The sequence below is a fragment of the Crocodylus siamensis genome, chromosome 10 (assembly GCF_052110815.1).
Source record: "Crocodylus siamensis isolate JL-2025a chromosome 10, ASM5211081v1, whole genome shotgun sequence".
NCBI lineage: Eukaryota > Metazoa > Chordata > Crocodylia > Crocodylidae > Crocodylus > Crocodylus siamensis.
The window spans coordinates 72,555,857-72,571,607 of NC_143404.1; the positions used below are offsets into that span (position 1 = coordinate 72,555,857).

The 15,751-nt window shown below is 53.2% G+C and overlaps 1 protein-coding gene across 1 annotated transcript; it reads left to right on the forward strand.

Moving 5' to 3' along the window:
- The first annotated feature begins 1,061 nt into the window (after window positions 1-1,061).
- Window positions 1,062-7,614, forward strand: LOC149856903 (BPI fold-containing family B member 4-like). The gene is made up of 8 exons (XM_090064909.1): window positions 1,062-1,664; window positions 2,896-4,432; window positions 5,110-5,256; window positions 5,966-6,029; window positions 6,543-6,603; window positions 6,809-6,900; window positions 7,257-7,299; window positions 7,545-7,614. Exons 2-8 carry the CDS (start codon window positions 4,335-4,337, stop codon window positions 7,577-7,579), a joined length of 540 nt encoding a protein of 179 aa, XP_089921035.1. The 5' UTR covers window positions 1,062-1,664; window positions 2,896-4,334; the 3' UTR covers window positions 7,580-7,614.
- Window positions 7,615-15,751: the final 8,137 nt, after the last annotated feature.

A 15,751-nucleotide genomic window follows, 5' to 3' on the forward strand; every position in this document is an offset into this window, starting at 1 on the left:
GCTCAGCTATATAAGAGCTGCTCCGTGTCAGCACCACGGAAGAGAGCTCCAGGCAACTGCGCGTGAACTTCAAAGGAGGCAGGTAAGAGCCAGAAAGTTCCCATCTCTGCAGCACTCCCCCATGAAAGGATCGACTGCAAAGTGGAGCCCAGCTGTAGCCGAGCAAGGGAGTCTAATGATGTTTCCTTTGATTGCTGTAGCAACCTCCTTAATCATTTATGAAAATTAATTTTTAAAGCGGGGAGAGAAGATCTGGCATGCCAAATCCGCAGCGCTTGCTTGTGGCGGTGCTAAATTTGTGATGATGCCTCAGTGAGCATGTATAGCTGGGATCATTTAGAAGGTGCTCTGGGCAGGGGAGGCATAACTCAGCACGATTTGGTAGCCACGGGCCAGCTCCTCCGCTGGCGTGGGCAGCAAAGCGGCCACGGCTGCAGCAGTTAACCCCAGTGGAGGATTTCTTTGACCCGCTGTTTGGAAATATTGGGCCTGGCTGTTAGCTGGCGTCTGGAAAGCTGTACGCAGATTTGCATCTGCTGAGGCTCTGGCTCATCTATTTTTCTAAGCGACTAAAAATGAACAAAAACTCCAGATCGTGACTGAGATGCACAGATCTCCATCAACGGCACTATGTGCATTTCCTCTGGAAACCATCCCTGCAACCTATTCCAATGCCGGGCACGTCTTCTGGAGACCCTCCAACAAATCCCACTGATTTTATTTGACGTGATTTTCAATCGAAGCTGCTTGAGCCTCTGTCTTTCTCTTCTGTTCAATAATCACTGCTACAGGAGCTGAGAATCATTATGTGCTGATCAAAGGGAAAATGTAAGAGACATTCCAGCGAATTAAAGTCTAATTTAATTGTGCCAAGAACTGTCATAAAGGGATTTAAAAAAGTATCTTGAACAGATAAAGAAGTTGTTCAGTGTGACCTAAATAATGTTATTTCTCTGTGCTGAAACTCAGCAATATGCAGATTGCACAGTGCCTTTCATTAAAGGGACAAGGGTGGGTTCAATTTGGCCTGTCATTTAGATTTGGTAAGCATCTGTTTCCATTAAGCTGAAGACCTGGAGAAATGTTTCTTTGATTGCTTTTTTTTTTAATTTCAAGGCAAGCAGATTTATTTGCATAAAGAGATATTCTGGAACAGCGCTCGCAATCCAAAAGTATAACATGGTGCTACATTATGGGAATTGAAAGGGGACTTGGTTTTGATTAGAACTAAATTAGGTGAAAATATAGACATATAAAATTGACTGTTTTTGTTGTCTGAGTTGAGTGAAATCCCCCCCATGAAAAGCAAGCTACTTGCAGAGGGAAAAATGAATTAGATCTTGAGCATGATTTGAGGGGTTGTTGGTAACGCAGAGACGGGCATTGTTTTAATACCTGCAATATCCCATCTGGGGGGTTCCTTCCACCCTCCTTGTTCCAGGCCACTTCTACGCAGAAGCTGGGATCCCGGCGAGCAGGACCAGTGCCTGCATCCTGCTGAACTGGGTTTGCACCTGTGCTGATACGGTTTTCTCAGCAGGCATCGGGACTGAGGATGTCGGCGGCCTGGTGCATCGTCCTCTGCTGTGCTTTGCTGACCCCGGCTCGAGGCCTCTTCAGCCTGGAAGGGCTCCTTGGTTTAGGGAAAGACAAGTCTGGAAATGGTGAGCTAGCCTGTTCCCTTGTGTTTCTCTGAGCTTCCCGTCGTAGCAGACCAGCTTGCATTTTTAGCGAGGCAAATATCACCTTACTCTCAATTCTCAGAGTCCCTCTCTGTACCTCCGCTCTTCACCTGTCGCTGCCCCGGCTCCATCAGGAAGCCCAGCTGCACGTTCAGTTTTGCAAGACCATGCTGTGAGCTTTCCTCTCCTGCTGTTCAGTACCCAGGAAAATAGGAAATCAGCTCCTCGGGCATGACACAAAAGGCCCCTTGCCAAGGGCACGTTCGCCCAGAATAGATTAATGGGAAGGCTAAAGGACTTGGACCTTGCCGGGCTCCCGTAAAATGAGTGGCAAAACTGCCATTGACTTCAAAGGCTGCAGGATCCCTGCGGTCTGAGGGACGCAAGGCTGGTTTAGCTGGAGTGCAGGTGACCCGATGAGATTTCTTGTTAGCCGTTGCGGATTTGCTGCAGGAGGGTGGGCTGGTGAGCAGTGTGCTGCAGCCCACCATCCCACGGGCTGGTGAAGGAGGTCTGCTGGGTACCGGCCTGCTCAGCGCTGGAGGTTTCCTCGGCACAGGGCTTCTTGGCAATAGAAATGTGCCTGGTAATAGATAGGTGGCTGGTACGGGTCTTGGTAAAGAAGGCATGCCCCTCGCAGGTCTTGGCCATGAAGCTGTGGCTCTCCAGGCCTGCCTGACAGTGGAGGTGGGCTAGGCAAAGGTGTGCGCGTGGTCTCCCCAGCTCAGGAGGTCTGCTTGCCAAAGGTGCATTACTAGGGGAGGGCTCTGTTCCCTGCACAGGCCACTAGGCAATGACACCGAAATGCCTCTAGCATGGGGCTTTCTGAAGACTCTCGGAGCAGAGATCTTCCTGGCCATCAAGACATGCCCAGCACAAGACTTCCTGGCTACACAAATGCATCTTTCACTGATTTACTAGGCCAGGAAAATGGGTCTTGCACAGACCTTCCCACTCACGGACACAGGCCTGGCATGTGCACATAGCATAGATCTCCTCGGCAATGAAGCTATGCCTGCTTTGGGTCTCACGAGTCATGGCAATGTGTCTAGCATGTGTCTTCTAGACCATGAAAATACATCTAGCACAGCCCCCCATGGCCAGGAAGGTGTACATGGCTCTGGTCTTTCTGTGCCTAAATGAAGCGGTCTCAGCCATGAAGTTCTTCCCTGCACTGAGAGTCAAGTGAGTAATGAAAGTTTATTTGCTGCAGGAGGTGTGCTTGGCACGGGTGAGCTTGGCAAAGAAGGTCTGGCGAGTGCCGGTATTCTCAGCAACGAAGGCGGCGGAGACGGTGTGCTCGGTATGGGTCAGCTTGGAGAAGGTGGGCTGCTTGGTATGGGTCTTCCTGGTGAAGGAGGTCTGGCAGGTACAGGTATTCTCAGCAACAAAGGCGGTGGAGGTGGTGTAAGCAGTACGGGTCAGCTTGGAGAAGGTGAGCTGCTTGGTATGGGTCTTCTTGCTAACAGAGGTTCCCAGAGTAGGGGAAGCCAACCACGTAATGGAAGCCTACTTGATGCTGGAAGTCAGTCTGGCAAAGGTGGTCTGCTTGACACATCTTCTAGGCAGCAAAGGTCTTCTTGGCGGCGAAGGTCTTCTAGGCAACAAAGGTCTTCTTGGCGGTGAAGGTCTTCTAGGAGGTGAAGGTCTTCTAGGCAGCAAAGGCCTTCTTGGCGGTGAAGGTCCTCTTGGCAAAGGTCTTCTCGACAATGGAAATCTGCTTGGCCTGGGTAACCTGCTGGGAGCACAAGGTCTTCTGGGCGAAGGAGGCCCTCGGGGGCCCGTGCCAGACTTCACATTGTGAGTGAACATGCAACGACGTTCAGTGGCATTATTAGTTCTGTTACCAACGAGGGGCCAAAGCCTCGGGTGTCACGAATTGCCACAGCTCCACTGACTCCACCACGAATGTGGGCCCATTACCCCCTGCCTCTTGCTAAAGCACATGCAGTCGGTGGGTCTGATTCACTGCTGCCGGTTTCTGGCTTGCGCCGGTGTCACCACTTTGATCTAACAGTGTGGAGAGGCGGTAGCACAGCAGTGAAGGGGGTTACGTGGGATGGCTGTGGAAGTACGTTCCTCCCCGCTGCGGGCAGGCGCGGCAGGCCCTTCGATGCAGCCGGCAGCTTGTTCTGCATCTGGCTGGGTGATGCTGACAGCAGGTCCCATTGCCTCCCCTTCTGCCTTTTAACTCTATGCCTTCACGTGCCTGGCATAGGAGCAGAGACCATGGGCACTAGTTCCTTGAGTCTGGGAGTTTCAAAGGAACCCAAAGGAGCCGGGTCCAAAAGACTTCGATGCAACTTTCTGAAGCCCTGTCGAAAATCCCAGCCTTAAGCACATGAGAAGTACCTGTACTTGCCCAGGGGCCCCCAGCGGTGGATTTTCACAAACCCCAGTGGCCCCTTGCTTCCTCAGCTCCTTTTTTTGCTCCTCCTGGAGAGACATCACTCGCACAAATGCCATGCTGGCATCCCCATATGACTGTGCCGGGGAGTACCTGGCTGCTGGGGTGGGCAGAAGACCAGGCTGACTTATGGGCAAGACTAGCAATGCCAGGCAGGGAGACCGAGGGCTGGGGTGTCCTGGGAAATACGGCAGGGCCAACCCACTCCCGTCCTTCTGCTTTTGTGTCTGCCCCGCAGGTTAAATATGCTGAACCTGGAGAAGATCCGCGTGTCGTGGAAAGTCCTCCAAGGAACCGAGTTACTGCTGAACCTGCAGTCCAAGCTAACCCTGAACCTGCCGGGGTGAGGAGGCGACAGCGGGGTCAGCAAGCACGGCCGCTGCCAGGCCTGTGCCGAGAAACCGGAGTGCTGCGGCACGAGCCAGCCCTGTAATAATATGATAACGAACGTTAAAAGGCAGCTTGGTAGCTAATGGCATACCCCAACATTTCCCATCCCATTTAACCACTCAGTGTCCAGCTTTCATCAAATTAAAGGGAGGCTCTCCAAGCTTGTAAGCTTGAAGAAGAAAGATTGAAAGCATCGGTGTGAGGTACCAGCCTCAGTGCCCAGCACGAGAGCTCCTGTTGCCTCGTGCACGTGTTCGTTTCTGCTGGCACGTACAGGGTCTCGAGGGTGATGTCCCAGCTCCTGAAGTGATGGGCAAAATTGCATTGGCTTTAGTAGCATCAGGATTTCATCCTGAGCTGCCCGTCGAGCAGCTGCCAGTCTGTAAAGCAGATGCAGATGCAGCGGAGAGGCAGACACGGGCATTGTGCCAAACGCAACCACCCCTCGGTACGGCCCTTGTTGGTGACCCGTTCATCCAAGCCCCTGGGGCCAAGCCAGTGATGGCTTTGCCGCCACGTAAAACCCAGCGACAGCATGGCTTAGACACAGGACTGGATGGCGCAGGCTGCTTTCCCAGGTTAGCTTGGCCCCCTTCCCAAATGCACGACCTGTCTGGGCTTCTGTTCCAGCCTGCTCTCGCTCCTGAGAGGAGCCTCGTTGGAAGCGAACTTCACGTCGCACATCGGGATCACACAGGAGGTGCCCGGTGACCTCAAGCTGGTTGTTAAGGACTGCCAGGGCCTTTTTGGTGGCATTAAAGTCAACCTGAGCAAGGGGTGAGTGCCGGGAAGAGTCGCGCGCTCGGGCAATCCTGCATCACAAATTGCTGCACTCAGGGGCTTCGTTTCTTGGGCACAAACGATTCTGCATTTCTGAGAGCTTTTCATCCCATGTGCTTTGCGAAGAAGGGTTGGACACTGAGTCCTGCCTGGATGCCCCGAGCGGGACTCGCTTGGTGATCTGCACAGTGGCCGCCTCTCCAGTCCTGCGTTTCAGCCGGGATGCAGGATTCGCCCCCCGTGACCACCCCAGAGCGGCCGTGCACCGATTTCCAGAACTCGGTGTGGCAGAGAGGAGAGTAATTCAGAGGTGCACGGCCGGTTCATTGCACAGGGAGCAGAAGGGGCCACTAGAAAAGCAGCTTTCTCCATAGACGAGCGTGGGAGCCACGTACCTCTGTTGCACAAACAGCCGTGTTTAAAATAGCACGCAGACCTAAGGACAGCTCTCTGCATGTGTGTAAGAGAGAAGTGCTCCTGCCTGGACAGACGCGCTAGTAAGAGGGTTTTTCGAAGGCGCTGGATGCCCGCCGCTCCTGCCCGAGCCCCTGGGGATGGCGGATGTTCGGTGCCTTTCGCACCCAGCACGCATTGGGATGCTGGGCTCGTCCCGGATCCAGACCTGCAAAGCATTTGGGACTCGGGGGCTCCTGTTTTGAGAAGCACTTTGACATTATCTTGAACTTCTTTGTTTCTTCCTTCCTAGTCTGCTCGGCAGTCTGGCAAGCAGTTTGCTGAACAGCACTCTTCGCACCCTCTTGCCGACGGTGGTAAGTCTGCGAGCCAAGCGGGAAGCTGTGGCTTGACCAGAGGTGCTTTATGTTCAAAATTGCCTGGCAGGTTTTTGAAAAAAATAGACCGATCCGTGTAGACGTATATATAGTCACAGACAAAAAACCATAATTGAATTGTGCATACTTCCTTGATCTTTCTTGGAGCCAGGATTTATTTCTTAAAGGTAATTCAAATTCCATCATGCAACGTTACGGGATAATTTGTAAGCAATTGCTTTCTGAAATGCCTGTTAGTCCGGAGAAGGCACGGTAAACAGAAGTGACAGGATCACTTAGTAACAAGCCACTTGTTAGAAAAATCTTTTATTCTGTTAAATAGAATCTGTGCCATTCAGCAAAGGGGGCTAAGCAATTTGTATGGCTTTACTCCATGGAGAAAGCTGCCTCCAACTTGCTTCCAAGGCCCCGAAATGGAGGTGGCCGGTTGTGCTAGCGCAACTTGTCCGTCTGCCTGTGACTCCCTCACCGAGGCTTTTCTGCTTGTTGCAGCTGTGCCCCTTAGTCAATGTTTGGACCAACATCATCAACATGCAGCTGCACTTCCTTGACAGTAAGTGTCTGGCGCGGGTTTTCTTTCCTCTGCTGATGCTTGGGGGTCTCGGGCCGCCCGTTCTGTTCATCTCGGGAGCTGACCGCGGGCTCCGGCGCCCCAGAAGCGGCAGAGCACAGGGATGTGCGTGGTCTCCGAGGTGCAAACCGGATGGCGTTTGGTGCATTGCATCTCTCCTCCTAACGGGCTTCCTTCCTCTGCGCAGGCAACGTCTCCTTTGGGCTCCTGGGCAAAATCCACGCCGCCCTCTCCGCCCTGCCCGTGTCCACAGGGCAGTTCTTTGAAGTGGACTTGCAGGTACTGGCTTGTCTTCACCCGTCATCTCTGAGGCTGTGCTTCACACCCGTCGACTGCTGGGGCTTGGGGATATTTTGTCCCGGACCCCTGCCCCTCTTAGCCCATCTCCCTGGCCTGCGGGAAGGGGTGTCGGGAGGTGGGCTCTGTGTGGCTCCCCTCGCAGAGGTGCTTGAGTTGTTCCCCCAAAAATGAGGCCTGCCCTTTCCCACTTAACGGCCTCAGGACCCAGCCACGGACCACAGGGACTTCAAACACCCTCTGCCCCGCTCACGGTCCTGCCTGCATGCCTCCCTATCAGCTGGGTGGTCCCTGGCATTCATTAGGTTTTAATGCACAGCTCTGGGCTCTTTCTGTAGGATACACCTTTCCCGAGTGCCTTCATCAACTGGCTCCTTCAGGGTAAGTTTGCGTCCAGCACGGCTCTCTCCTCGGAGACCGCGTGAGCCTAGGGAAGAGGGTGGTTGAATCTTGGTTACTTTTGTCTACTTGTCTAGAAGCCGGTAGGTAGTTATCTCAGGGGAAGCCACCCTTGGAGCATCTGAGCTGATGAGAAAGGCCTGCAGCTGGGGGTCGGAGAGCCAGAGACGGCAAAACATGGGAGGGGAAGTTCTCATAACATGCACGTTTGCTTGAATCTCTCCCAGCCGCAGGTGTCAATCCCAGAGTGCTCAGCCAGTGACCTCCTCCCCGCCAGACCCCAGCAGGCAACCCAGGGTAAGGATGGCTGGACCAGGGGGCGAATGGTTTGGCAGCCCCAAATGCAGAGCTCCCCTGTCACGTCCACACAGTAGGGTTAGAGCACCCTGCAGGCTGCTTCGAGCCCACGGGCGGGTAAGCATGTGCATGCAGCGCTACCTGCAGACTAGTCTGGGTGAAGCGCCGCGTGCCCGCCCGCTGCTGCGTTGCTGCCGGGTTAGAAGCTGGCCCGTGCCCTGCGCACGGGAACCTTGCTGCTAGCAAAGTGCATCTGCGTTGTGAACGATGCTCGCGTGATCACACGTGGGAATGTAACGCTGCGCCGTCTGTGGCCTTGTGCGGGGCTAGTGCAAGGAGCATCACCCCCATCTACAGCAATGATCATTGACCCATTTCTCTGAACCTTTTCAGAGTACTTGCTGATCAGCAGAACTCTCCACTGTGGCGGGATGCCGGGCTAGTGGTTCCGGCACCGCTCGGGGAGCCGCGGGCTTTACGGAGCGGGCGAGCGTGCGGCTTGTGGGGCGGGATTGGAGGTAGCTTTATGGCCGCATTCGAGGTTCGCCGAGTTGGCGCAAGTAGACGACTTAGACTAAGTTGTTAGTTTTCTATAATAAGTTTGTAGGATGGCTGTTGGTTCACGGGGTTTGGGAGTAAGCCCTTGCCTTCTAACCCGATGGGCTAGGTGCGGCTGCCAACTCCTTAAGTCCCAGAACTGGTCAACAGCTCATTGAGATAGGGTGTTAGTGGTAGAAGTTATTACGGAGTAAATATAAGATAAAGTAAAAATGTGTTTTATTCACTTACCTGGCCTCACCCTCTTACGAATAAGAGGGGAGACCGGCTGGAACGGAGTTGCAGTAAATATAAGTATAGAAAGCGTAGATATGCTGTCTAAGCTACGAAGAGAGGCACTCAAGAGGTGGAGTCTCCGATGTTTCTTCAGTTACAGTATGCCGGATACAATGGGGGTCTGTTGGCCCACAGGGTTCACCAGTGAGCCCTTGCTTTTCACCCCTTGTGGGATAGGTGCGGCTACTCACTAGTTAGTCCTAGGGCTGGTCAACAGCTCATGAACGGGATGGTGGATAACAAAACTGTAACATGGTGACTCGTTGTCGATTGTCGGATTTTCGCGGCCTTGGTTTTCGCTGGGATACACCCAGGTGGGGAGGCTGAGGACTGGCTACAGGGTGATCAAGCCTGAAGGGTCGTTCAGTCGTCATCTCTGCTACTTTTTGCCTCTATGCCTCTTTATAGATATTGGTTGGACTGCCTCTATGACACTAACTATGATATAAGCTAAGCATACAGGGATAGGATAGTTTTCTTTTACATAATAGTTACTAGGTAGACTTTCTACATAAGTTTGTTTCTGCAGGAATGACACTTTTAGATAAGAAATGAAACTTACAAAATACGCATGTGCAGCTTAATACAAGCGTGGGAAAATATAAAGCTTTCCTTTTGATTAGAAGCCAAAACTACAAGGTTACATAAATGTGAGAGTGCCGCGCGGCAGTTATACAGAAATAAAATAAGACATTTACATCGATAAATGCTTTTCCTCCCGCGGAAAGATGAACAGAGCTTGTCAAGCACAGCCCATGAACACTAGCAGCAAATAAACTCTTCCAAGGGGTATTTTTAAACTGTCTCATCGCGTGTCTGTCTAATCTGCTTTCAAGCACTTCTGAGGATGAGCAACATCTCCAGAGCATCTGTTTTAGTGCCCAGTACCCAATATCACTTGCTGTATGCCCGGTCGGTGCTCCTCTCTAGCTTGTCACATCCTGGTGACCTCCTGATCGTAACACTCTTTGAATCGGTTGCCATAAAACCCACTTGCATCAGTAGGTCTTGTTAAAGGATACGGACCAGCACCTGAAACGCTCCTTCGTGCAAAACCCTCCTGGACTTCAGCAGCAGCTTTGCATGGGCTGAGGCCAATGTATTGGGCCCTGGCACCAGAGCAAATAAAGCTTTTCTTTCGGACAGGGCTTTCTCCTGGCATCTGACCACTCTGGGAAATCCTGCTGCTGGAAGAAACTTGCACCCCTTGGAAGCATCCCACATGATGGAGGGGGAGAAGAGCGAGACCGAAGGAGCCTGCACTTGAAGTCTTTTCCTTGCCACCAGCATTTCCAGTGCTTGGCTGCATGCAGAAGATGTTGTGCTGTTTCTGGCAATTTGAGTTCAAAACCAAACAAGCATAATCCAAATGCACAGGTAGCAAGCATGTGGGCAAGCATTTACACCTTGCAACGATCAGAATCAATGTTACCCCAGTAAACAATCTCCACCTGGCTTTGGATGAGCATTCAATTGCGGGTTGGGTGTTTTGCATCTCTTGCGTTTCTCTTTCCAGTAAAAGATTCTTCATCATCTGCCTTCTGCCTCTGAGGTTATTTTCTCTTCCAAATGGGCAAAGGATTTTAGCATTTGTGAGGGTTTTGCTATTCATTTCTCCTTTCTGCTCCAGAAGTTATTCTGATGTCCAACGAATATTGAATACATAAGCCCATCGGGGAAGCGTGGTGCTGCAATGAGATCCCGGCCTGGACTGGAATCTAAATCCTGCCCGACCCTGAAGGCGGCAGACCTCTTGCAATTTAAAGTAGCTGCAAAAATGAAACTGGAGATGAAGAATGAATGTTTCCCTGAGTTGTGTTTATGCAGATTTATGCTGCCCTTGTTCTTGAGTCTTCTGGTTCATTTACTTTTCTTATTTGCTTCTCCTTTCCCAGAGAGCTGGGTGCTGATATCGCAGGGGCTGCTCTTTAGTTGCCCAGCCTTGTTGCAAGAAGGGGGGGTCTTTGCACAGGGCCACACAGCAGGGCGGCTCAGTGACCCCCCTACTGCAGTCATCTCTCTCTCACTTGGACCCGCAGCTCTCCCTCCGGGAAAAATGGCAGGTTCACTGGCCCCGTTCCCATGTCTCCTCTCCATCACCCACCCCCAAGCTCCCCACCACTTCAGCCATGGAGATCCGGTGCCTCTTCCACAGCCGGCAGCCACATAGCCCCAGCCTGGTGAGAGGAGAAGAAATGCAGAGGAGTGTGAAGGAAGCTTTCTCACCACGCGGGCAGTGCTAGTCTGAGCCCCTATTGACGCCCACAGCCCTCTGACCCCGGGCTGGTCCTGTAGCCGAAGGATTCGGAGCACCTGCAGCATTTCGGCAGTAATTCCCTCCCGAGCACCATAGGCCATCTGCCCCCCTGGCTCCCTCAGCCCTAAGCCTCGACTGCTTGTATTCCAGCCACGTGGCACCCAAAGTGCTTCTTGAGGCAATGCAGCCGAGAGCAGCAAATTGTGCCCAATTACAGCTTACTTCTGGATGGGAACAAAGGGTGAGAATAACAAGGCTGTTTTCCTGCTGCTGAACAATTTGTCGACAAACACGGGAAGGGAACAATTTCTGCAGACCAAAATCTCGGTGTACGCGGCAACTGCTTTGCCTGCATAAGGCTGGCACAATATGTCCTGCAGCTCTTATTAAAGAGCTATCAGGGAAGTCTGTGCTTGTCAAGCTGCTAACATCATTTGGCTCTCAAAACAGTGCATCTACATGTTCATTAATGCGCTTTTGCTAATGTGCATTAAATTTAGTACCTCAGGGCACGCTTACACATGTGCTTTAATGCGCATTAGTCTATTTTAATATGCATTAGCCTATTTTAATGTGCAAGACACCAGGAAAAGCTGATATGAGCCCAGACCTCCGCTCCCGACCAGCAGCAGCATGAACAACCATGGGAGGACCTGGGAAACGAGTGGCACTTATGGCATTATTGAGAAAAGCTGCAGTATCAGTGATTAGCCTAATTAAATTAGCAATCCCGAAAGATTACACATTGTCTGTGCTACTTGGAGACAAACCCGCTGTTCTGAATGTCATGATGCTTAGTCAATCTATTTTGCTTTTTATTGACAAAAGGTAAGTTCTTCGATAAACCCTATGTGGACAGCCTGATTAAAGGCCAAGAGATACTGCACTAATTGAGTGCTCTGAGGAAGTGCTGGTGATAGGACTGGCTGTAGATAAAATGCCTGTGCTTCTAAGAAGGCTTTCGACACCGCTCCGCGTCGAAGGTGATTCTATCACACTTGTGTAAAAGGCAATTACATCAGCAAGGTCCTTCCTGTGACTCTTCCCCTGCACCATCAAGTCAAACCCTGCAGGCTCCGCCGCGCGAACCTCGGGGCTTGAGCAAGATCCTGAACACATCTCCCTAATGCAGGTCGGGTGCAAGTGCTGATGGGCACAAAGCCGGCGGGCAGCGCCTCAGTCCATCTGGGGTGGGCAGAGGACGGGCTGCGACTCGCCATCTCTTTGGGGCAGCACAGTGCATCTGGATTCGGCCCCTATTGAGCCAGGCAGAGGAAAACCTGGCTGGCTGGATGCGCTTCTCAGGCTTGCGCACCGCGTTCACAACTGCGCTGACCAGCAGCCTGATGCTTTTCAGGAGCGTGCTGGAGGCTCGAGGCTTCCTTCCAGGACAGGGCAGGTATCCCGAGTAGCAGAGCCTGCTCAGACGCTACCTTTGGATGGGCCATGCACTTTTCATATTGATTCCCAATGATTTATTCTGGGGGACAACAACTACAAATAGGAGAACAATATGTCGGAAACAAGGCCCTTTGCTCTCACCGCTGTGTTGGTCTCATCCTACAGCAGGCTTTGGGTACATTTGGGCCAGCCAAGGATACACAAGAGCCACAGAGCAGGTGGGGAAGAATACGTGCTAACAAGAAATGATAATATTGAACCAAGAGCTCTTTGTGAGCAAACGCCTTTCTGAAAAGTTGGACCAGCAGCATTAGATGCGAGGGCAAAACTCGGAGTTTTGCTGATTTGGATTTAAGGGATGAACATCTTGCATAGAAGTCTTGTCTTTATAGATCAGGTGCCTGTGTTGCATGCCAGGGACGTAGCTGGCTCAGGGCAGGGGCACTGGGATGCATCCCAGGCTGATGGTGCCTGGCATCTTTGCCAGCTAATGCCACCTTCGACAGGCTGTGCAGAGTTAGCACGCGGCATCAACTGCTTTGCAGACGGCCGTTCTCCTCCCAGCCAGCGTCTGCGTTGCCAAGCCAAGCGAGGCCTGTGTCAGGGAGGAAGAAAGCTGCTCTCCGCTGCTTAATGATGCTCTGTTGAGTTACAAAGTGATTTGCAGGGGGCCACCGGGACCGTGAGGCTGTCTGTAGCAGCTGCCCAGGGCTTTCCATCTTGGGCGGGCACTTCCTAGGAGCTGGAGAGCTGAGGCTCGGCTCCTGGCACCCTGTCCGTACGCGGGGCACAGCTGTGCCACTTCTCTTTCCCGCTGTCCACCACGGGGTTGCCGCACCAGTCTGATGGTTATTTGTTATACAACCTTCTTGCTGGAGAAACATGTTCTGCCCGAGGCCGCTGGTATGGGTGCAAGTGACCCTTGGCTCCTGCTAGCGCCTGACAAGGCCAAAAGCCCCTTGCGTACCCTGCGCTCAGTGATTTCCATAAACGAGGGCCCTGAGTTTTGCCACTTCTGGCTTCCCAGCTTGTTCCAGGGCAGAGTTTAACGAGTCCTGTCAGTTTATTGCCTGGTGTTTCTTATCTTTGGGGGACCCTGTGTTTATTCTGACATGGCAAAGACAATACGAGCCATGTCTGACAGCGGCAGAGCGTGCACGGAGACCCGGGCGCGCATCGCTTGCCATCTGTCAGAGCAAGGCTGACGACCAGGCTGTAGCAGGAGGAGGGAGCAAAGCTGAGCAGATGCTGTCATAAGCACACGGATCAATCCCGCTCTTCTAGAGTTATTTGGGGGAAAGCAGCAGAGGAAAGATCCTTTCAGCCGACAAAGCGTTGAAGGCAAAAGCGTGCTTCTTGCACCCAGAAGACCCTGTGCAAGGCAGCTTGCTGCTGCCAAAGCTGGAAGCAAGGCAAGCTCAGGGTCCCTCCGCGCCCCTTCTGCTTCGTGTGAAGGAGGAGGGAACAGCAAATAACCTTGCTAGGTGCCAGGAGGCTGAGAGCTGGGGCGATGGGGCCAGGTTGGAGGGGAGTTCCCTCCCACCCCAAATTCACGTGCTTGCACCAAAAGGCCAAATGACAAAGCCAGCTGGAAAGGGGGGTGGGCAGAGGTTCCCGGGGGCAGTGCAGGGCGTCCACTTCCTGAGAAGTTCGTTACATTTGTGCATTTGGCTTCACCTTGGCAGTGCGGTGCCCCTTGCCTTGGCATGCAGCTGGGTCTGACCCCTGGCATCTCTCCGCTCCGTGCCCAGCTACCTTCGGCTTGGATTGCCTTCCCTCGCCTCCGTGCCAAACGGTGCACCCTCGCCAAGGGAATGAGCTTGCATTTGCCCTCTGAGGAGCTCCCTGTCCATCGTCTTCTTGCGTCCTTGTCATAAATGAGATGTTTGGCCACAGCACCCGACTGCACGTAGCCTTTTCTTCCATAATCTCAGCCGTCCCATCAGCTGGCATGTCCAAGCGCTATTTTAAAATGCAAACCTCTTCTGCATTTTAAGCCATTTAGTTACTTCTGTGTGACCATAGAGTGAATACCTGGGGTCTTCCATCTGCCGTGATCCTCCTTTTTAGCTTGCTACCTTTCTTCTGATATCAGGGGTGCCACATCAGCTAGGAAGTGCAGGATATCCTTTGGTGTTGGCTTTAGGCATCCTGTTTTGGCTAATGTTGGTACATGTGGGCAACGTGGGCTGGAGAGCTGAGCTGGTGAAGATTTGGGGAAGCCTGGAGTACTGGGAGCTGTCAGGGCAGGAGCTCAGCATGCACAGGCCACTGGCTCCCAGGAGGAGGCTGGACGTGTTTAAAGCCTGGCTGGATGCTGCCCTGAAAGATCAGATCAGAGCCGAACAGGAACGAACACGAGCCAGAAGGCTTCCCTGACCGATATGGGAGGCCAGATGGGACTGGCCGTGAGCAACACAGTCCATCTTTCTTTCCGTGCCCACCCGGGTCTCTTGCCTCTGCATGCACCCAGTGAAATCTGCAACGGGAGTCTTGCCATCAACGTTAGTGAGCGTCAGCTTACGCCGTGAGCTGGATTCAGTCCCTGGGCCCAGTCCAGTATGTGGTGCTGGTCCAACTGGGGTGAATCCAGGGCTTGGAAATTTGGTGGCGGGGGAGCAGCCGCAGTGTTGATTGCTATTGCTCCCCCACGGAGGACTCCACGGGCTGGATGACGTGGCTCTGCAAGCTGGATCTGGTCCAGAGGCCGGGTGCTGAGCACCCCCGGCTCTGGCCCTGAGTGCTTCTCCTTGTCCCTTTCCTTCAGGTGTCCCACTTAGACAGAAAGCATTGGATTTGTAAATAAGGTTTGAAAGACCAGACGTGTCAGAAGGCTCCTTACGGCCACTGCAGCTGCTCGTCCTGCTCCGCTCGAGTTACTTGCTTATGGCACGAACGCACCGACTGCCAACACCAGCACCGGAGGCAAAGGGATTTGAAGAACGGCCACTGTGAGCTGGCAGGTCGGAGAAAGAGCTCTTTGTTCGATCCTGCGGCTACCGTATATAATGCATGCTGATGTCCCTGTGGCTTTAGCAACTTGCACTCGACGTCCACAGCCGATGGGTCGTAAAGGTGGAAGAACAAAAGGCTTCGCGCCCTTTGGTGAGACGGTGGGGACGTGGGGGGAGATGAGGGGGTGCCTTGGCTGGGCTCCATCCAGGATCGCAAACGTCATTCCCGGTCCTTTGTCATGGGAGGGTTCACGGGGGAAAGGCCCGGGGAGCGCGGCGTGCAGAGTCCACGTGACAGGCAGCGTGCTCGCCGCACGTCAAATCGCACCCGTTGCTGTGCGCGCTCCTGCCATTTATTCCTGGCTGCAGAAAGGCGGGGGGCCGCCAGCGTCCAGGCCTCCTTTGTGCATTAAGGATTTGTCTTCCCTGGGAGCTGGGACGCACCAGGACTGGCCCCTCTCCCGAGCTGATCTGTGCGTATTGTGCGGTCCCGGTTCTGCAGCGTTCGCGGGGAATTTCGGTGCTGGGAAGCCGCGACGTTGCTGTCAAAGGAGCGATGTTTGCTCTTGCTCAACGCGCCATTGCTAGGTCATGCTGTCGGGCCTCCATAAAACTGCCGGAGGTCAGGGCTTTGCCGTGTCCCCACGTCGGCTAGCAGCACGCCCGGGACCTGCTGGGGACGAGGCTCTGC